Here is a 21,825-nt window from a genome sequence, read left to right on the forward strand (position 1 = left end):
GCCGCCGGGAGGCATGCGATGCGGGAACCCGCCGCGGATTCGCGGCGTTTCCGCATCGCTCCAGTGTGAACCCAGCCTAATAAGCGATCATTTTTCTGATCGCCGTATTAGTGTCACAGGTGACGCTAGTTAGGCAGGTAGGTATTTAGGTTCGCCGCAGCTTTTTATAGCGCTAGGGACCCCCATATACCCCCATATACTACCGCATAAAGCCCCCTGATTGCCCCCTAGTTAACCCTTTCACCAGTGATCACCATATAACTGTTACAGGTGACGCTGGTTGGTTAGTTATTTTTTTATAGTTTCAGGGCACCCGCCATTTATTACCTAATAAAGGTTTAACCCCCTGATCACCCGGCAGGTGTCATTTGTGACTAATAACTGTTAGGGCAGTTAGGGTTAGCCCCCTTTAGTTCTAAGGTACCCCCCTAACCCCCCCAATAAAGGTTTAACCCCGTGATCACCCCCCGTCGCCAGTGTCACTAAGGCTGGGTTCACATTGCAGCGGTTTATGAGAACGGATGTGATTTCGCACCGCACTGCAGTGCAAATCACATCCGATCTCTGTGCGATTCGAGTTCATAAGTTCATATCGATAGTATGGCTGAATTCGTGTCGCACCCGCCGCACCCGCCGCAAACTCGCACGGGACCCTTTTTTTGGTCCGCAGCAGAATCGGATCGCATGGGTGTTCACACCATGCGATCCAAGTTTGCAGATCGCACTGCGATATGCGAACTGATCTGGGGGTGTCATTAACATTTCACTGACACTCCCAGCAGTTCGCATAGGGCAGTGTGAACTGCCGCCGGGAGGCATGCGATGCGGGAACCCGCCGCGCATTCGTGGCGTTCCCGCATCGCTCCAGTGTGAACCCAGCCTAATAAGCGATCGTTTTTCTGATCGCTGTATTAGTGTCACAGGTGACGCTAGTTAGGCAGGTAGGTATTTAGGTTCGCCGCAGCTTTTTATAGCGCCAGGGACCCCCATATACTACCGCATAAAGCCCCCTGATTGCCCCCTAGTTAACCCTTTCACCAGTGATCACCATATAACTGTTACAGGTGACGCTGGTTGGTTAGTTATTTTTTTATAGTTTCAGGGCACCCGCCATTTATTACCTAGTCTCACTAGTGTACCCCTAAATTTAGGGGTGTCTACTTTCTAAAATGGGGTCATTTGGGGGGGGGGGGGGGGTTTGTGCCATCTTGGCATTTTATGGCCTTCAAAACTGTAACGCCCTTAGAAAGCCTGAAGGCGGTGCTTGGTTTTTGGGGCCCCGTACGCGGCTAGGCTCCCAAAAAGTCCCACATATGTGGTATCCCCGTACTCAGGAGAAGCAGCAGAATTTATTTTGGGGTGTCATTTCACATATGCCCATGGCATGCGTGAGCAATATATCATTTAGTGACAACTTTGTGAAAAAAAAAAAAAGTTTGTAATTTTCCCGCAACTTGTGGCAAAATATAAAATATTCCATGGACTCAACATGCCTCTCAGCAAATAGCTTGGGGTGTCTACTTTCTAAAATGGGGTCATTTGTGGGGGTTTTGTGCCATCTTGGCATTTTATGGCCTTCAAAACTGTAATAGGTAGTGAGAAGTGAACTCAAAAAATTACGCCCTTAGAAAGCCTGAAGGCGGTGCTTGGTTTTCGGGGCCCCGTACGCGGCTAGGCTCCCAAAAAGTCCCACATATGTGGTATCCCCGTACTCAGGAGAAGCAGCAGAATTTATTTTGGGGTGTCATTTCACATATGCCCATGGCATGCATGAGCAATATATCATTTAGTGACAACTTTGTGAAAAAAAAAAAAAAAAAAATAAAGTTTGTAATTTTCCCGCAACTTGTGGCAAAATATAAAATATTCCATGGACTCAACATGCCTCTCAGCAAATAGCTTGGGGTGTCTACTTTCTAAAATGGGGTCATTTGTGGGGGTTTTGTGCCATCTTGGCATTTTATGGCCTTCAAAACTGTAATAGGTAGTGAGGCGTGAAATCAAAAATTTACGCCCTTAGAAAGCCTGAAGGCGGTGCTTGGTTTTCGGGGCCCTGTACGCGGCTAGGCTCCCAAAAAGTCCCACATATGTGGTATCCCCGTACTCAGGAGAAGCAGCAGAATTTATTTTGGGGTGTCATTTCACATACGCCCATAGCATGTGTGAGCAATATATCATTTAGTGACAACTTTGTGTAAAAAAAAAAAAAAAATTTTTTTTTTGTCATTATTCAATCGCTTGAGGCAAAAAAATAAAATATTCAATGGGCTCAACATGCCTCTTATCAATTTCCTTAGGGGGTCTACTTTCCAAAATGGGGTCATTTGGGGGGGTTTTGTACTGCCCTGTCATTTTAGCACCTCAAGAAATGAGATAGGCAGTCGTAAACTAAAAGCTGCGTAAATTCCAGAAAACGTACCTTAGTTTGTAGATGTGACAACTTTTGCGCAAACCAATAAATATACAATTATTGACTTTTTTTTTACCAAAGACATGTGGCTGAATACATTTTGGCCTAAATGTATGACTAAAATTGAGTTTATTGGATTTTTCTAATAACAAAAAGTAGAAAATATCATTTTTTTTCAAAATTTGCGGTCTTTTTACGTTTATATCGCAAAAAATAAAAATCGCAGAGGCAATCAAATACCATCAAAAGAAAGCTCTATTTGTGGGAAGAAAAGGACGCAAATTTTGTTTGGGTACAACATTGCATGACCGCGCAATTACCAGTTAAAGCAGCGCAGTGCCAAAGTGTAAAAAGACCTCTGGTCATTTACCAGCAAAATGGTCCGGTCTGAAAGTGGTTAAAGCAGTTAAAATTGAATTAAGGATGATTCTAGTATTGCTTCCACAAATATAATACAGTGCTTGAAGTGTGGTAATAAGTAGCCCTTATGCCTGCCTAACGTCAGTTGCTATACTCCTTCTCCGTGGGACTAGGTATCCCAGGGAGGCCTGTATATAAGTCTGACTAGGTGCAATGGTCTATAAAACAATAGGTAGCAACCCACTAACCAACTGGATCGGAACCTTGGTATGGTAGTTCTGGTCTGGTGTTTGCAGCTCGCTTCTGCGTCAGCCGGCTCGGTCACTCCGTGCCGTTTCTGACAGGTGGACCTGGTCTTCCAATGCTGAAACGAGTGTCTCTGGATCCTCTCAATCTGATCTCTGAGTCGCTGGCACTTCAGGTCACCCACACAACCCAGCAGGGTTGCGCTCCGCACTGGAAATAAGTCGCTTCCTCTGGAAGGCCTCTGCACAAGTCCTCACAGGCAGGCCATGCATTCCTAGGGTCCTTTTATCTCCTACTCAGCATGCAATGCAAGAGAGGGTGTCCATGGGTATGTCACTCAGCATCCTGGGTAAAGTGGTCAACCCTCCAATGTAAATAACAGTCACTTCCTGTAAATAGTTCAATGCTTGAAAGCCAAATATCATTTAAGTTCAATTTCAGTATTTGGCCACTAGATGGCGCCAAAAGCTAAGCAATAGAACTGTCCATAGACTTTCATTATAATGCTAATACACATCAGAAGACAAGGATATCAGCGCTACAGTCCATAGGGAAGATAATGGTGTGAGCAGGGCACTGGACTTTGTCCATAGGGAAGAGGATGGAGTGAGAAGAACAGTGGATGGTGTCAGTAGGGCACTGGACTTTGTCAGTAGAGCAATGGACAGTGTCAGTAGGGCAGTGGATGATGTCAGTAGAGCACTATACTTTGATAATAGGGCAGAGGACAGTGTGAGTAGAGCAGTGGATAGTGGCAGTAGACCAGTGGATGATGTGAATAGAGCAGTGGACAGTGTCAGTAGGGCAGTGGATGGCGTCAGTCATCTTTTTTTTTTTTAGGAGCCCGGTGGGGGGCTTTGGTGAAATATCAGGGGTCTAAACAGGCACGTCGGCATACCCCATGTGTACACCTATGCCCAATAATAACATCCCTTACAGGCCAATACATGCATATCAATTAAACCTTGTTTAAAATAGTTGATGGGAACAAATGACAGGAAGAAATTGGAGAACTTTACCTGTTTTTTAGGCCAATGGCTCAAATACTCTTTGGAAACTTCCTGTGACACCTCACCTTAGAGATTCTTGCCTACGATTTCCTTGTGACTTTACTGATTTAACATTGCAGTCTATGGCAAGCAAAATGCACCAAAGAAAAGAAAAGTAATGTAGGAACTTTTTTTGTTGCTGCGACTTGAGTCGCAACGATGGCACTCATTGACTCAAATGTGTTTTGACATGTCATGAAACTTTATGTGGCGCAAGTCTCATGATAAGTGAACCGAGGTTTATAAAGGGCCTTGCGACAGGAGTAAAGGGCCCTGGGATCAGTAGGAAGTGCCCCAGGACCGATGGAGAGGGCCCTGGGACCGATGGAATGGGCTTCGGGACTGATGCAAAGGGATTCAGTGGTCAGGAGGGCACTTCATGGTTTCTGGTTTCTTGCCCTGAAGGTTCTAGTTATGCCTCTGCCAATTAGTCTATTTGAATTGTAGCTGCACTTAGTTTTGTCGGCAGTCTCCCTCCAGGTATATGGAATAGTTTCATGCACATATGGTGACAACTATTTATTTTTTACTTGGATTGATATTTATATTTGATATATATTTGTACATTCCTCCAGCTATATTCTGAAGAAGTAGGCTGCTGGTCAATGAAAAGCGTAGTCATTTAACACCCGCCCACCATATGTTCCCATCAAATCTTTTCAACAAGAATTTAATCATGATTTTTCTTGATCTCCATATTGTACCTCTGTGCATCTTTGTAAAGTCTAATTTTCTAATTCCCCATCAGAAGGAACAAAGCCAGGAAGCACATTTTTGTCTGCAGCTTTGTGGTGTCTCATCAACCTTAATTTGATACTATTATAGCTGGACCTTCCACAAGTGGACAGCATCTCATACACCATGGTCGACCAGCTGGAGATTGACCCCACTTCCATCGAGAAGGTCCAGAAACTGGGCAAGGGCCAGTTCGGTATGGTGTGGCTGGGACTCTGGAACGGAACCACAGAAGTCGCCATCAAGGAGCTTCAAGGTGACTCCCAAATCCACTGCCAAATTCTCTCATGACCCTGTAACCCTCATCTCATATAATAATTAAAATATTCTTCATATACAATGTTTGGGCCCAGGCACGGCAGATGCCACCAAGTAGAGGGGTGGGGGCTGAGCGGATATGCATTCGCACTCTTATCTTTCTTGTTGCTGAAATTTAAAACGTCACTTTTCCTGGCCAGCATGGGTGGGAAAGAATGTAATGCATTTGATTAATTAGAGCACAGAGGAGACATCCAGGATCTTTTAGGCCAGTGGTCTCCAAACTGCGGCTCGGGGCCAGATGTGGTCCTTTACTTGCTCTTATCAGCCCATTATTCCTCCCACTCAGCCCATTATTCCTCTCACTGATACAAGGCATAATTCCTGTCACTAACTCCAACAATGAGGGACCTATTCCTACCACTGGCCCCAACACAGGGGAACTATTCTTCCCACTAACACCAGTAATGGGGCACTATTCTCCCCACTAACACCAATGATGGGGCACTATTCTTCCCACTAACACAAATGATGGGGCACTATTCTTTCCCCTGATACCAACAATTGGGCACTATTCCTCCCAAAGATACCAATGATTGGACACTATTTCTTCCCCTAATACCAACCATGGGGCAATATTGCTCCTACTGACACTAATAATGGGGCATTCGTTACTCCCATTGATGCCAGGGCATTGTCTACTCCCACTGGCCACAGTCTGGCCCCCTCAAAGTCTGAAGGACAGTAAACTAAACCTTTATTCAGAAACTTTGGAGGGACTGGATGTTTCATTAAAGAGAACCTGTCACCAAAAAAATAAATCATCACAAAAGGGGTTATATTTTTTGATGTCTGCTGCAATATCTAATGCCTTACAGGCTAGTAACTGTCAAACCATAGCAGTATTTGCCACATATTTGGGTGTTGCACCATTGCTCCTTGCTCTGTCCCTCAGCCCACCCAAATTTTAGGCTCACCAACTTTGGAAAGTCTGCTGGTATGTATAACTTATTCCCAAACTGTAATAGAATATGTATTTTTCTTAATCCTGAGAAAGGCAGGGAGCAGATTTGAAATAATTAGACTGTATGGAGTGCACAGTTCAGGCAGACATTAGGAATGTTTTGCAGGAAGACGGAGGGTGTCACATTTTATGACTGAAATGACATTCCTGCTGCCTCTTCACCCCCAGTGCCAGCGGAGTCGCTGCAGAAGTCGCTCCAGGAGGAGGCAAAGACCATGTGGAGACTCAACCATGAGAGGTTGTTGAAGTTGTACGCAGTCTGTCTGAAGTCACAACCGGTCTTCATTGTCACTGAATACATGAAAAATGGAACGTTGAAGAGATACCTGAGAGGTGAGCTTCTGGGGCCCCCTGAGATGTCCACACAACTTTATGCTCAAAGGATATTTGCAGAGACATTTAGGCCTATTCACGCCAGTCTGATGCACTGCGATGTGACAACGGATTAAAAATTGTGCATGCAGCATTTTTAGAAATGCATTGCAAAGCATGTTAGTACACTGTAACACAATGCTGCTTAGAAGGTATGTTAGGATGGCACGTGAGAGCCCCTTCACACCACTTTGAGCAGCAATGCACATTAACAATCACACCAGTGTACATGTCTTTATTGTGCCATAGCCCACTGGGCTGATGTGAATGGACTCTTAAAATAAATTACATCACTTTGCACCAATGCCCACAATGCAAATTACAGCAAGGCTTAGCTCATGGTATCTCAGCACACTGGGGTAAATGAACCTTCAAACGATCAGTCTAGAGTAGTCATCCCTACCATGCCTAAGGGGTCATCCAAACATGTTGCTGCATAAGTGCAAATAAAACCCACCACCACCAACCAGGATATCTACCAGAGATGAATGACATCAGGGCCAGTTCACTATTGGATGGAGGGGGAGAGGATCAGAACTCCCATTTGGTTTTTAGTGCTATACTGTATGGAGCTTTGTTGTAGAGCTTTCCCTTCACTTTCCACCCCACTGACTGACAACTGTCTTTTCTTTCGTAGAGTAATGGAAGGCTATAAATTCCTGTCTGATTTTTATTTCTGTCTGTGCCCCTGTTTTAGATTGTCCCTCACTTCCTGTATAGTGGAACCATTATCAGCAGCAATTGGTCTTTAAATCAGATACAGGTGGAGGTGACACGTTGCCATTCTGTCACATATCTCACATGCTATTTCTCGCCAATCATCCAGACCTGTTCCTTCTGTGTCATCTATCACAATGGCTTTTTTTTGCCACCAGCCTACAATGTACAAATACAATGCATTCCTCCATTCCAATCTTTGCACCACAAGAATGCTGCACTTCAGGTTTTCCCACCTTGAGGTGTTTCCACTTAGAGCTAGGATACCAAAAAAAGAAATATAACAAATATTTAAATTATATGAACAGGTATATATTTTTTAAAGCTTTTTGTCGTTCAATGGTACTTGTAATAAAATCCAAGCAGAAGGAGCTCCACTAGTGCCCGCATTCTCCACCATTTGTGGTATATAGCTTAAAATGGAGAGTTTTCCATTAGCACATTCCACTCTGCAGAATGCATTTTTTTTAATTTCTGTTTAGTAAAGGTTTTTAAGAAAAGTACAAAACATGCAAGGGTATAATAACCAACTAAAAAAAAAAAAGGGCACACAGTACTCAGAGAGGAAAAAAATAAAATAAAAAGCATAAATGTAGCATAATTAAGTAGAACAAATGAATAATCCAGAGTACTTGTGTATGGCTCGCACTGTACAGAGATAATAGTTAACATGCCTAGCCCATGTAGTGGGTCAATCAACTAGGATCAGACCAAGGTGAAATATAACCCTGGGGGGCTGTCCCCTAGTTGTTTGTACCAACAAGGTAGTTGCTGGTATCTAGGTCCCCACTGCTGCATTGCCAGTCACCTAGCATTCCCTTAATTCGTTCTGACACAGAAAACAGTCCTTGGCTTTTTTTTTGTTATTTTATTATGGGTTGATAATTTGGATGGGTTAGGGAATTATGGAATGCACAACTTAGAAAATGTCTGGAACAAAGTACAACAAAAGGGGACAATTTAGTCCCTAGTTACACACCAAAATCCTCTTCCTCCTGCACAAACTTGTCTCACTATATACAGCACCCACTGATCGCTCCAGGGGAATTAACAGTCTATCAATTCAGCAGCAGCCCATTACAGGCTGGATACTTTTTCAGGCAAAACCCTTCCCCGGTATGGGTCCCTCAAAGACTACTGACAGTCTCTCCTCAGCACCGCTTCTCCATCTTCATTTAAATTCCCTACGCTTTTAATGTTAAAGAAATCACTCCAAAGACATGCTGGTAGGTTAATTGGCTTCTGTCTAAATTGGCCTTAGTATATGAATGTGAGTTAGGGACCTTGGATTGTAAGCTCCCTGAGGGTAGGGACCGATGTGAATGTACAATGTATATGTAAAGCGCTGCGTAAATTGACGGCGCTATATAAGTACCTATAATAATAATAATAAATAAATGATGGAAAGTGGTCAAAGAAATATTAGAGTATCAGGGATTTAAAGCATTTTCACCATTGTGGAATAAAAAATATTTGCAGGAACTATCTAGTAGGGACTGGGAGAGATGCGGTCTTGCCTATCTTTCTCAGCTATACAGGATGGGTGTATTTAAATCATTCCTAGAACTTAAAGAGGAATATGGTATACCAAATCATTCCTTCTTTAACCACTTCAGCCCGGACCATTTGGTTGGCCAAAGACCAGAGTGTTTTTTTTTTTGCGATTCAGCACTGCATCTTTTTAACCGACAATTTTGCGGTCGTGCGATGCTGTACCTAAACAAAATTGACGTCCTTTTTTTTCCCACAAATAGAGCTTTCTTTTGGTGGTATTTTATCAGCTCTGCGGTTTTTCATTTTTTGCGCTATAAACAAAAAATTTTTCAGAAATTTTCAAAAAAACGCAATATTTTTTACTTTTTGCAAAAAAAAAACATTGCAATAAGCGTTTATTGATTGGTTTGTGCAAAAGTTATAGCGTCTACAAAATAGGGGATAGTTTTATGGCATTTTTATTAATAATTTTTTTTTTTACTAGTAATGGCGGCAATCCGCTTTTTTTTTTTTTTATTGTGACTGCGACATTATGGCGGACAGATGACACTTTTGGCACTATTTTAGGACCATTCACATTGATACAGTGATCAGTGCGATAAAAAATGCACTGATTACTGTGTAAATGTGACTGGCAGCGAATGGGTTAACCAGTAGGGGTCACTGCAGGGGTTAAATGTGTCCTAGGGATGTGTTCTAACTGCGGGGGGGATGGGCTACGTGTGTTACGACACTGATCACCGCTTCCAATCACAGGGATCTGTGATCAGTGTCCTGTCACTAGGAAGAATGGGGAAATGCTTTATATGAATAAAAATTACTAAAAAGGTTGAATTCCCCCAGTTTAGCTTAAAGGTAGCTTGCATTATGTTGATTCTAGGGTATAGTTCCTGGTATATTCCTGTAATATGCACCAATTAGCCATACTTTTACGACCATCTACCAGTGGCAGCTGGTGCTCAATATTTTGGGGGGGAGGGGGTGGCAAAGAAACACCGCCCCCACCCCCCAGCAGGAGACGGACGCGAAGGTAGTGATGGATCTGGAAAATTTGGAGGTCAAGTCAACGTCTCAAACTCATTCTTTTGCTCCTGAAACTATTACTGAACCATTTTTGCAGTGTGACAGGATGCATTATCCTCTCTGAAAGAGGCCACTGCCATCAGGCAATACCATTTCCTTGAAGGGCTGTACTTGGCCAGCAACATTGTTTAGGTAGGTGGTACATGTCAAAGTAACATCCACATGAATTTGCAGGACCCAAGGTTTCCCAGCAGAACATTGCCCAAGCACACTGCCTTTACTGGCTTGCCTGCTTCCTGTACCTGGTGAAATCTCTTCCCTAGGTAAGTGACGCACACACCCCCGGCCATACACATGTTGTAAAAGAAAAGAGTTCATCAGGAAAGGCCATCTTCTTCCATTGCTCCATGGTTCAGTTCTGATGCCCATCATAAGTGCTTTTGGCTGTGGACATGGGTCAGCATAGCACCCTGACCAAACAGAGGCTGCAAAGCCCCATACACAATATATTGCAATGTCCATTTTTTCTGCTTTCAACCCATCGACTACAGTATATGGACAATAGGTTCACTTGTTGCCCAATATATCCCACCCACTTTTAGATGCCATTGTAATGAGATAATCAATGGTATTCACTTAACCTGTCAGTGGTCAGAATATTATGGCTACTGGTTATTATTGCTATAGTATAGTATAGTACATCTGGGGTATAACTCCCAGCTACCATGCTCCCTTTTTTTTTTTTTTTTTTTTTTTAGATTTGTCACAAACAGACAGTAAAACACATATCAATATCTTCATCCTCCATCTTTTTTTTTTTCTTCACAGATCACCAGAAGCTTAGGGATTTGGAGTATCATCAACTGGTGGATTTTGCAGTGCAGGTAAGCACACTATCAGCGCAGGAATGGTGGGAGTCCCTCCATAATGCGCATATCAGGTGTACAGACCCAGAAAATCAACATAGGGATGGCGAGAACCCTTCATAATGGGCACAGCAGCTCATAGCTTCTGGTTTTCTGGTTTCTTAGGCCATAGAGATGATTGGAGCCGTTCTGGTCTCTGATCAGCTGGCCAAATCACCGGCTGCAGGTAAGCACACTATCAGCACAGGAATGGTGGGAGTCCCTCATAATGCGCATATCAGGTGTACAGACCCAGGAAATCAACATAGGGATGGCGAGAACCCTTCATAATGGGCACAGCAGCTCGTAGCTTCCGGTTTCTTAGGCCATAGAGATGATTGGAGCCATTCTGGTCTCTGATCAGCTGGCCAAATCACCGGCTGCATTCCCTGTTGGGACAGGAGAGCCCGAGAAAACGATGGAAGACAGTGGGATGGGGTGGGAACCCCTCATAATGGGCACAGCAGGTGTACCGACACTGGAATTCAGCACAGGGATTGTGGGAACCCTTCATAATGAGCACAGCAGGTGTACAGACCCAGGAACTCGGTGCAAAGATGGTGAGAACCTCTCATAATGGACACAGAGAATGTGCAGACCTGGGGATGACGGGAACCCCCTTAATGGGCACAGCAGGTGTACAAAGCTGTAAACATAGCGCAGAGCACATAGATTTTGACTCACCAGGAGTCCCTGAGAATGCCAGGGGGTTTAACACCACAACATACATAAAACACTGAAAACATCACTTTTGAGTGAACAGATTCTTTTTATGATGGACGTATGAGCCCAATCACCCTGATCTCTGTGGATGGTGAACAGAGCTTGGCAAGAAGAAGTGAGCTAATGGAGCATCCAAGAGTCCCATTTAGCAGTTTACTTCAATGCTGGTGAATCCATGAATGATCCAACCTATGTGGGACCTGGATCATCAGGACGAATCAAGTTGCTCTAAGATGAAAAGTGCATTTATTATATACAAAGTGCAGCCAATCAAATTTCACCTTATCTTAGCAACCTAATTAAAGGTTACTGCATCTTTGCATGACCTTAGTGAAAGTGAATAACAGGAATATGTGATCATAGTTTCCCGAACTTCTCTCCCCAGATCTCACAGGGAATGGACTACATGGAGCAAATAGGATGTGTGCACCGGGATCTGCGCTCCGAGAACATCCTTCTGTCTGCCATGATGTCCTGTAAGATTGGAGACTTTGGACTGGCCCGATTCATGGAGAGCTCTTCCATCGCTATCTCTGCAGGTGACTGAAGTTACACTCGACCTAAAATTGTTTTTGTTTTTTTTTCAGCCTGGATTTTTTTTTTTGGCATACCAATAAATAAAATAACCAATGATGGTTATGAAATGGGGTCTTTGGTGTCCACTAACGGGAAAAAAATCTTGACAAACCCTTGTCCCCAGCTGCACCCCACTGGCTCGAGAACTGCTTCAGATTTGACCATGTCTGTCTTCCCAAGGAACCAGGCCTCCAACACAACTCACAATAATGCCAACAGTTGGGCTCCACACTTTGTAACCATATTACCTTTCCACTGTCCACCAAAGACCTCCAAACCTGTCAAGCTGCCATGACATTTACATGAAAATCCATATCTGTTGTCAAACAGTAAACGGGGTGGTGGACGATTTTGTTTTTCCATGTGGACCTTCTGGAATGAATTTCCAGCTGCCCTTACAGATAACTATATCCCATATCCCTGCAGCTTCTCCCACTACCTGGCCCCTTGACCTCCAATCATGTAAGCACTTTTCTATTGTCCCCCCAAAGACCTCCTAACCTGTCAAGCTGCCATGACATTCACATGAAAATCCTTATCTGTTGTTAAACAGTAAACAGGGTGGGTGGACGACTTTATTCCATGTGGACCTTCTGGAATGAATTCCCAGCTGCCCTTACAGATAACTATAACCCATATCCCTGCAGCTTCTCCCACTACCTTGCCCTCAACCTCCAATCATGTAAGGCCTATTGTATCTACACTAATACCCTGTTTCCCCGAAAATATGACCTAGCGTGATCGTCGGTGATGGCTGCAATATAAGCCCTACCCCCCAAATAAGCCCTAGTTAAAGTCCTTTTAGGTCTTATTTTCTGGGTATATTTGGGGATAGGGCTTATATTGCAGCCATCACCGACAATCACGCTAGGTCTTATTTTTGGGGAAACAGGGTATTAGTGTAGATACAATAGGCCTTACATGATTGGAGGTTGAGGGCCAGGTAGTGGGAGAAGCTGCAGGGATATGGGTTATAGTTATCTGTAAGGGCAGCTGGGAATTCATTCCAGAAGGTCCACATGGAAAAAAGTCATCCACCCACCCTGTTTACTGTTTAACAACAGATATGGATTTTCATGTGAATGTCATGGCACTTTGACAGGTTGGGAGGTCTTTGGGGGGAAAACAGGGTAGTTAACTCCTTCTTGGGGACTACTTCTCACCCCAGCAATGAAGACCCTTCCATTAATATTTTTCCACTAGATATTTTTTTAATACTGGCTACTATCTGCTCTCCATTCCTTCCATACTTTGTTCTGCATATTGCAGCCCATTCATAAAATGTATGAAACGGTATAGAATCTGTAGTATCATACAGAGTTATCTTTGATTACCTTTTTTTTTTATTTCCTCACACACAACTAATTTTTCATAGCATTCCACCAAGTCCTAAAGCTGGCAGATCACTAAGTACTAGATATGTGCAATTTGTTTAGTTATGAATTGTAATTCAGACACAATTTTTGTTATTCGGAGAATGAGAAGTATTCGAATTTCTGAATCACGATCGTAATGAATTTCAAAGAATTAGAAAAAAAAAATGAAAACAAAATAAGGCATTTGAAACAAATATATTGGAAAAATGTAAAAATGAATTCAAAAATGAAATTGAATTTGAAAATGGAAACATATTACAATCAATACAGTAAGAGATATAAAAGTGAAATAGGATGATAATAATATAAAAGAATAGAATATAAATAGTTATAATCGAATAAGAAAAATGTAAGTGATTCTGCGCAAGCAATAAATACCAGCAGGAAAAAATAGATGAAAAAAAGATATAAAGGAAGAAGAAAAAGAGTTTTTAAATGGGGTAAATAAAAGAAATGCTGCCTCTACTAGTTACTTCCACCTAGGTGGAGTAAGTGAATGAAAGAGAAAATTAAGTAGAATAGCATAGCATAGTATAGAATAGAACGAATATAGCCGTCTTCTGAAATTCTAATCGGCTCGAAGATAATGATTATACTAACAAAAAACAAAAAAACAAATAGAATTACAAATCATTCTAACATAATGAATATGATGAAACAAAATGATTAAAATAACAAATGGATCCGAAATGAAACAAAACGCGTTTCTTCCATGCTGCATGTGTCTACTAAGAACGTCTACTAAAGCACCTTGCTGAGGGAGGATTTTCTAAACTTTAGTTAAATGTATAGACGACTGTTTATTGCAGCACTGTGATAATGGAATAGGACATTTTCTGTTTAGATTTCTTTAAGTTTGCTAACTGGGGTCTCATTAACAGGTGCTCAGATTCCCATCAAGTGGACAGCCCCGGAGGTCTTCCAGTACCAGAAATACAGTAACAAGTCTGACGTCTGGTCCTTTGGGGTTCTGCTGGGAGAAATCATGACCTACGGAAAGTTACCCTTTCCAGGTAAGCATCCCTGCCTTGTGTGACATGGCTGGCTATGATGGTGGCAGCGACACTGCAATGGCTTTTGCCAAAGATGGAAGTGAATCCAATAGGCAGCCAAAATCTCACCCTTACCTGCAAACTACCCTGACCTTGTTCCTGCCTATGAGTTTATAACCTGAACTGGTCCTCTCTGAGCTGTCACCACCAAAGCAGCCCTGTTATTATTTGTCTGCAGCATAACATCTGCATCACCAGACAAATAATAACAGGGCTGCTTTGGTGCTGACAGCTCAGAGAGGACCAGTTCAGGTTATAAACTCATAGGCATGAATGAGGTCAGGGTAGGTTGGGGGTAACGGTGGGATGTTTGTTGGGGCAAGTTGAAGGTAAGGATCTACTAGAGGTTAAGGAGAGCTGGGGGTCAGAATAGGTTGAAGGTCAAGGCAGGCTGGAGGTCAGGGCAGTTTGAAGGTAAGAGTGGGTTGGAGGTCAGGGTGTGCTGAAGGTAAGTTGGGCTGGAGGTCAGGGCACGGTGAAGGTAAGTGTGGGTTGTTAGATCATGGAGGGCTGGAGGTAAGGATGGGATGTTGGTCAGAAGAAGGTTGAAAGTAATGCTGCGTACACACGACCGGACTTTTGGACGGACTAGGTCTGACGGTCTTCCCGACGGACTGACGAAACTGACTTGGCCACACACGACCAGACTAAGTCCGTTCTAAAGTCCGTTCGTTTTGAACATGATGACCTAAACGGGACTAAACAAGGAAGTTCAATAGCCAGTAGCCAATAGCTGCCCTTGCGTTGTATTTGGTCCGTCGGACTAGCACACAGAAGAACGGCTTTCCCCATATTTAGTCCGTCGGACTTGAGTCCGTTGCATAGATTTTATTTCTAGGTCCATCGGACTTTTGGGAAAAAAAGTCCACTGGAGCCCACACACGATCGAATTGTCTGATGGATTCCGGTCCGCCGGACCAAGTCTGCCAGAAAGTAAGGGTTGTGTGTAGGCGGCATAAGGATCTATTAGAGATCAGGGAGAGCTGGGGGTCAGAATAGGTTGAAGGTCAAGGCAGGCTGAAGGTCGAGCAGGTTGAAGGTAAGAGTGGGTTGAAGATCAGGGATTGTTGAAGGTAGGATAGGCTGGAGGTCAGGGCATGGTAAAGGGAAGGGTGGGTTGGAGGGCTGGAGGTCAGGGCAGACAGTAGGAAAAAAAGTATTTAAGGAACAAGCAGAAGGTCAGGACAGGTAGAAGGCAGAAACAGAAACAAAAAAGAACAGAGAGGCAAACCGCTCTAAGAAGGCTTCTACACAGCTCTAGAAGAAAGGATCTTTGCATCACAGATCTTTCACAGGTACATTAATTGTCTTCTGCCATTTCTCAATCTTCTAGAATTACTCCAGAAAGAATTTTCACAATTGTGCAGTAAAGGGACACTGGTGTGTATGAAGTATACTATAAAGGTGGCTGAAACGAGCCAGTGCAGTTAAAGTGATGCTAATATTGCACCCACCAGAGCCCTGAGGCCCTCCGGGCCAAACACACCTTATTATTTATCCAGAAAAAACTGATGGAAACTTCAAGGCACCTTTTCTTCACCCAAAAAGCGTTATCTCCCCTCAATGGATGAACACCAGTCACTGGACATGTGCAATTTGTTTAGTTCCGAATTCGTTTTTTAACAAATTTTGACAAATTCGGAAATATCTGAATTAACGAAAAACCTGTTTTGAATTTTTCTTAATATTAATAAATTTGAATATTCGAAAATCCAGAAGTTTCGAAATTCTAAAATCTGAAAATTTTTAAATCGTAAAATTCAGAAATTCAAAAATCCGAATATTTGAAAATGCGAAAATAAATGAATATTCAAAAGAAGAAAGAAAATTCAAAAATTCAAAAATCTGAAATAATAACTTAACTATTATTTCCTTTCAAATGTGGCTGTTAGTGAAGATAACGAATACGAATTTATCTGAAGTTTACAAATTTTCTGAAATACTGAATGTTGTATCTAAACAAATGGAACTTAATAAATTAATAATAATGAATAGCAATAATAATACAAACTTTTTATTATTATTCTTATTATTATTATTTTATTCCATTTTATTTGTTTAGAGGAGACATTCATATTTTGGATAATTCGTAACTTCAGATAAATTCATATTTGTTATGTTCACTAACAGCCAAATTTAAAAGGACATTTACATATAATAGGTAATTATTATTAGTTATTATTTCAAATTTCTGGATTTTAGATTTTTTGAATTTTCAAATTTCCGAATTTAAAAATTTCCAGATGTCGGATTTTCGAATTTTCAAATTTCTGGATTTTGGATTTTCATTTTTTTTATTTGCGAATTTTCGAATTTCCAGATTTCGGATTTACAAATTTTCGAACTTCTGAAATTTAGAATTTTCGGATTTACGAAATTCCGAATTTACGGATTTCGGTTTTTCAAATTTACAAATTTACAAATGTACAAATGTACGACTTTCGATCATAACGAATTACTCAAAAACAGCGGAAAAAAAATGAATGAAATGAAAACTAATACATTTTTCAGCAGTGCACAGGTCTACCAGTCACCAAAAAAAGGAAATGACAGGGTAATCGTGCAACACAGTTTTAATAAAAAGGACCCATTTAAAACACATCCCAAAATTCATGTGCTTACACATTAGACCAGACCAGGACCGGCTTGATCAGCATATCTCAATAAAATCCAGACACCCGCTCCTCTTATCAGACCCCTTACCCAACCAGCACCGCCGTTCCTCTTACCAGACCTCGCCGTGTGTTCCAAATGGATGTGACGTCACTTGCACACATTTAACCCCTTGATTATTCAAGATGCTAAACCCTTCTCAGAGTGTACAGTGACAGTGTACAATATTATCACTGATCACTGTATTAGTGCCACTGGTGATGTCAGTTGCAGTTAGTGAGCTCTCACCCAGATTTCTTGCCGCACTATCGCAGTCCTGCTATAAGTCGCTCATGACTACCAATAGTAGTATACAAAAAAGAAATAAATAAAAATTCCAGCAAATATCCCATAGTTTGTAGACGCTAAAAGGTTCACACAAACCAATCAATATACGCTTATTGTGATTTTTTTTAACAAAGACAAGTACCAGAATACATTTTGGCCTACATCATTTTTTTGGGGGGCGTGTGGGGGGGGGGGGGGGGGGTTGTGGAGTAGTTTATTTCAGAAAGTAAAAAAAAAAAGGTTCAGTCTTTTTTTTTGTTTGACTACTTTTTTATTTTTTATTATATAAACAAAAAAAGACAGATTTTTTTTTTTAAATGTCAGGTTTTTTTGTTTTTTTATTATATAAACAAAAAAGGACTGAATTTAAAAAAAAGTCAGTCTTTTTTTTGTTTATATAATATAAAAAAAATTCGGATCAAATACCACCAAAAGAAAGCTCTACTTGTGTGAAAAAATGATATACATTTTGTTTGAGTACAGTGTTGTATTACCAGTTAAAGTAGCACAGTGCTGAATATAGCCAAAAATGGCCTGGTCATGAAGGTGGGTAAACCTTCCGGAGCTCAAGTGGTTAAAGATTCAATGTGTCCATTTACTGTTTACTTTTTTCATGAATGAGTAGGGGTACCATGTACTCCTAACTCGCTTACATTGGGAGGTGGTATCTGGGGGACCCCTTATCTTAAAGGGGCTTACAGATTCCATTAATCCCCCCCCCTCCTACCATTGGCAGACTCCCACAACCACCAGCCCAGGGTTGTGGGGAAGAGGTCCTTGTCCTCATCAACTTGGGGATAAGATGCTTTAACCTCCAGGAGCACGCTAAGGGTTTTTTGTTAACGCTTGATCCAACCGCCAACAACAAGCTCATCGGTTAACATGCATGGAAGGCCAACCCATGTTCTGACTCGGACCTTTGGATCTCTCAACAGAGTCTGGCAGATCAGACATCATAGTTGACATCAGACCCCAGAGTGCATCCTACTGGAGAAAACCCTACACTACAGCAAAACTGCAAAAAAAAGTGCAGTTTTAAGCGGGCCTTGGGGACCACATCCCTACACTCACAACACATGTAGTAATGAACAGTGATATAGCCCTCTTACAACCCAATCTCTGGTTTCTCCACAGATAAATCAAACGGGGACTACCGTAAAGATATTCTGGAGGGTAAACGTCTGGAACCGCCAAGTGAGAGCAGCCCAGAGGTATCGCATATCATGGAGATGTGTTGGAGGTACCAATCCAGCAGCAGACCTTCTTTTGCCGAGGTTGAGGGATTTTTAATGGACCTGCTGAACCCAATTCTGGTTGATGACATAGTGGAGTGACCAGTCCCCAAGATCCTGAGATGATGATAATAAACATAAGGGGATGATAGTATGACTCTAATCTAATCCCCCATCAAGAGATTATCTTCGGGAGGAAATAAACCATAAAAAGGCCAAAGGCCATTATGACTTATTCAGCTCTCTCCTATCACTGCTCCTTCCTTCTAGACAGATCTGTCTGACATCTTGGTCGCATCTGTTGGTGCCTTTATAATGAGCGGACATGTGGAAGCCATCGTCTCACTTTGATGGAGCTTGGACAAAGCTCAGATATTCCAATATGTTACATTGTTACATGAACAGATATATTGCACTGTTGGCTTAGGATGATGGTCTTCCTATGTATTGGATGAAGGATGGGGTCTTCAGGGTTGTGCTGGTCTGATGAGAATGAGAGAAGGGCCTCCCCAAACATCAGTCTTGGCAGAATTGCAGAAATCCTTTATGAATGAACAGGTTACAGCTCGGGGTAAAGACATTCATTGGGGGTGGGTGGGAAATGTGGCTTACCAAGATTGTACGTTCTGGCAATGCCTCAACCTCTAGATCAGCCTTTCTACCCCAGAGGAACCCCTATAATATTTTCCAGGTCTTGAAGAACCCTTTGCGAAAACAAATTCATTGGGGAAAAATGAGAAAAAAATTTACTTTCGTTGGTAGTCAGTAGAAGACGGCAAATCTTTTCAGTGGTGGTCAGAATTACAGACAGCCACCATTACAGACAGCTAAAAATTTAAAGTGGCGTCCTGCTCTTAGCTTTGTCAAGTGGTGTTGGCCCAAGAATTATGCAGGCACCAAGAAATGGAAGATCAATCAACCCTCAAGGATCAAGCTCAAGAAACCCCTAGCAACCTCTGGAGGAACCTTAGGGTTCCATGGAACCCTGGTTGAGAAAGGCTGCTCTAGATCAATCCTGAATTGTGTTATTGCTGAATGGTTGACTATGGAATTGCTGCATAATAGATATAGATTATATATGGCTGCTGTAGTGCTTATCTTGTCATGTAAGCTGAGTTTAATTCTCAGTATCTGTTCCTATTCAGTATTTGTATTTCTTATTCTATATGTATGGACTCTGCACAATAGCACTGCTCTTGTCCTGTATGCTGGGTATAATTCTCAGTATCTGTTTTTATTCATCACTTTGTGAGGAAACCATTAAAGTGTCACTAAACCCACATCATAAAAAAATATCAATAAATGGTGTATTACTTGGTTTATAGTCACTATAGGATTTGTTTCCTGTATTCTGCAAAAAAAAAAAAAAACCTGGTTGATCCTGCTGCTCTCTGTCTCCCACTTCTGTCCATGTCCCCACTGCAGTTGGTGATTTTGCAGAGCAGTGTTGGCAGCTCTGCACATGCTCAGTTTTCAGTGTATTTTCTACCCTGAGCATTTCTTCCCTATCACATCGGAACAGCCCAAGTGCACTGCCAAAAGATTTTTTCGCTTTAGTTTCAATCGTATTTTTTTTTTTGTTTGTTTTTTTTTTCGGGTCATTCGTTATGATAGAAATTCTTTATTTCGAATAAATTCGTAACTTCGGAAAAATTTGAATTCCTTATGTTCCATTTGTTTAAATTGAGGATTCGCTATTTTGATAATTCGGAAAAATCCAAAATTTGAAAATTCAGAAATGCACAAAATTGAAAATCAGAAATTTTAGAAAATTTGGAGAGAAGAAAAATCCAAAAATTTGAAAGAACAAAAATGCAAAAATCCAAAATAATAACTAATAATAACTAACTATTAAATTATAGGTATTGGAATTTCCTTTTAAATTTGTCTGTTAGTGAATGTAATGAATTATGCAAAATTAGTTAGTTATTATTATTGATTTTAAAATTTGCAGATTTTCGTTCTTATTTTCAGATTTTCGAATTTTCAGATTTCAAACTGTTTTTTGTTTTTTTAATTAGAATATTTCCAAATTAACAAATTTGTCGAATTTTGTCAAAAAAGAACTCAGAATGAAACAAATTGCACAAGCTTCACCTCCCTCTTATTCTAAGCCCTTGTACACACGGTCAGACATTCCGATCACAAAATCCGTTGGATTTCTTCCGACGGATTTTGTCCGAAACTGGTGTTGCATACACACGGTCGAACAAAGTTGTCGGAAAATCCGATCGTTCGTTACAACGGGACTACGTTCAGGCTAGTAGCTTTTGTCTGAGCATGCGTGGCACTTTGTCTGATCGGAATTCTCTACAAACGATCGGACAAAGTCCGATCGAATCATGTTGTCGGAAAATGTTATATCCAGCTCTCAAACTTTGTTGATCTGACATTCCGACGGAAAAAGTCAGATGGAAACCACACACGGTCGGATTATCCAACAACACGGTCCGATCGGAAATTTTCTGTCGGAATGTCCGACCGTGTGTACAAGGGCTGAGGCACAGGCTGAAGGGGCGTGGCAAAGTCTATGACTGGCAGAAATCCATTCACACTGTGTTATTGCCAGAAAAATAGTAAAGATTTGATCATTTTTTTTTTTGTATGACAATTTAAAACAGTTTATTCATATTAATAATTTATTTTTACTCTGTTTTTTTAATTTTTTTATTGAACATGTGACCAGCAGCAGAGGACAAGAAGCTCCTCCTGGCACTGTTTCCCTGCACACAAGCTGGGAGAGAGCTGGGTCATGTATATCAATCAGGGAAAAAGTACTTTTTTTTATTATTATTAAAATAATTACAGTGCCATCATCCACATACAGAAAGAGGAGGGATCATGTAAATCAAACTGTGTGTGTTTAGTATCACTTGAAATATCATTGGTTTTCTGATTTTTTTTTTTTGGTGTGCTCTGTAAAGTGTTATCAAATTGGTAGATATTAAACTGAATGAGGTAATTAATAAAAAATATCTACATTCTATTGTCTTGTTTTATTTTCCCTAAGCAGTGGAGATAGACTTAGCAGTGGATGTAATCCGTAGCAGAGTGGAGATGCCAGGATTGTTCTCCATTCCTGACTAGGGATGAGCCGAACCCCCCCCCCCGGTTCGGGACTCGAATGTTCGAAATCAAAAAAAAAATCAAAATTTTTTTTTTTCGGGAGCACTGATTTTAATGACGATTAAAGTGAAAAAAAAAGTTAAATATTCCTTTAAATATCATGCCTGGGGGGTGTCTATAGTATGCCTGTGAAGTGCCACGTGTTTCCCATGTTTAGAGCAGTCCCTACACAAAATGACATTTAACTGAAAAAAAGTCATTTAAAAT

The 21,825-nt window shown here is 41.4% G+C and overlaps 1 protein-coding gene across 1 annotated transcript in view; it reads left to right on the forward strand.

Annotated features, from left to right (window-relative positions):
* Positions 1–21,476, forward strand: part of LOC143989259 (tyrosine-protein kinase Src42A-like) — a 73,755-nt gene extending 52,279 nt beyond the window's left edge. The window contains exons 4-9 of the mRNA XM_077489329.1: positions 4,891–5,056; positions 6,251–6,415; positions 10,517–10,572; positions 11,702–11,855; positions 14,150–14,281; positions 18,395–21,476. Coding sequence (XP_077345455.1) covers positions 4,891–5,056; positions 6,251–6,415; positions 10,517–10,572; positions 11,702–11,855; positions 14,150–14,281; positions 18,395–18,594 — 873 coding nt within the window. The 3' untranslated portion in view covers positions 18,595–21,476. The remainder of the gene's footprint in view (positions 1–4,890; positions 5,057–6,250; positions 6,416–10,516; positions 10,573–11,701; positions 11,856–14,149; positions 14,282–18,394) is intronic.
* The last annotated feature ends 349 nt before the right edge of the window (positions 21,477–21,825 follow it).

This window comes from Lithobates pipiens, unplaced genomic scaffold (assembly GCF_037356315.1).
Source record: "Lithobates pipiens isolate NorthernLeopardFrog02 unplaced genomic scaffold, aLitPip1_a1.2 Scaffold_18, whole genome shotgun sequence".
NCBI classification, from domain to species: Eukaryota; Metazoa; Chordata; class Amphibia; order Anura; family Ranidae; genus Lithobates; species Lithobates pipiens.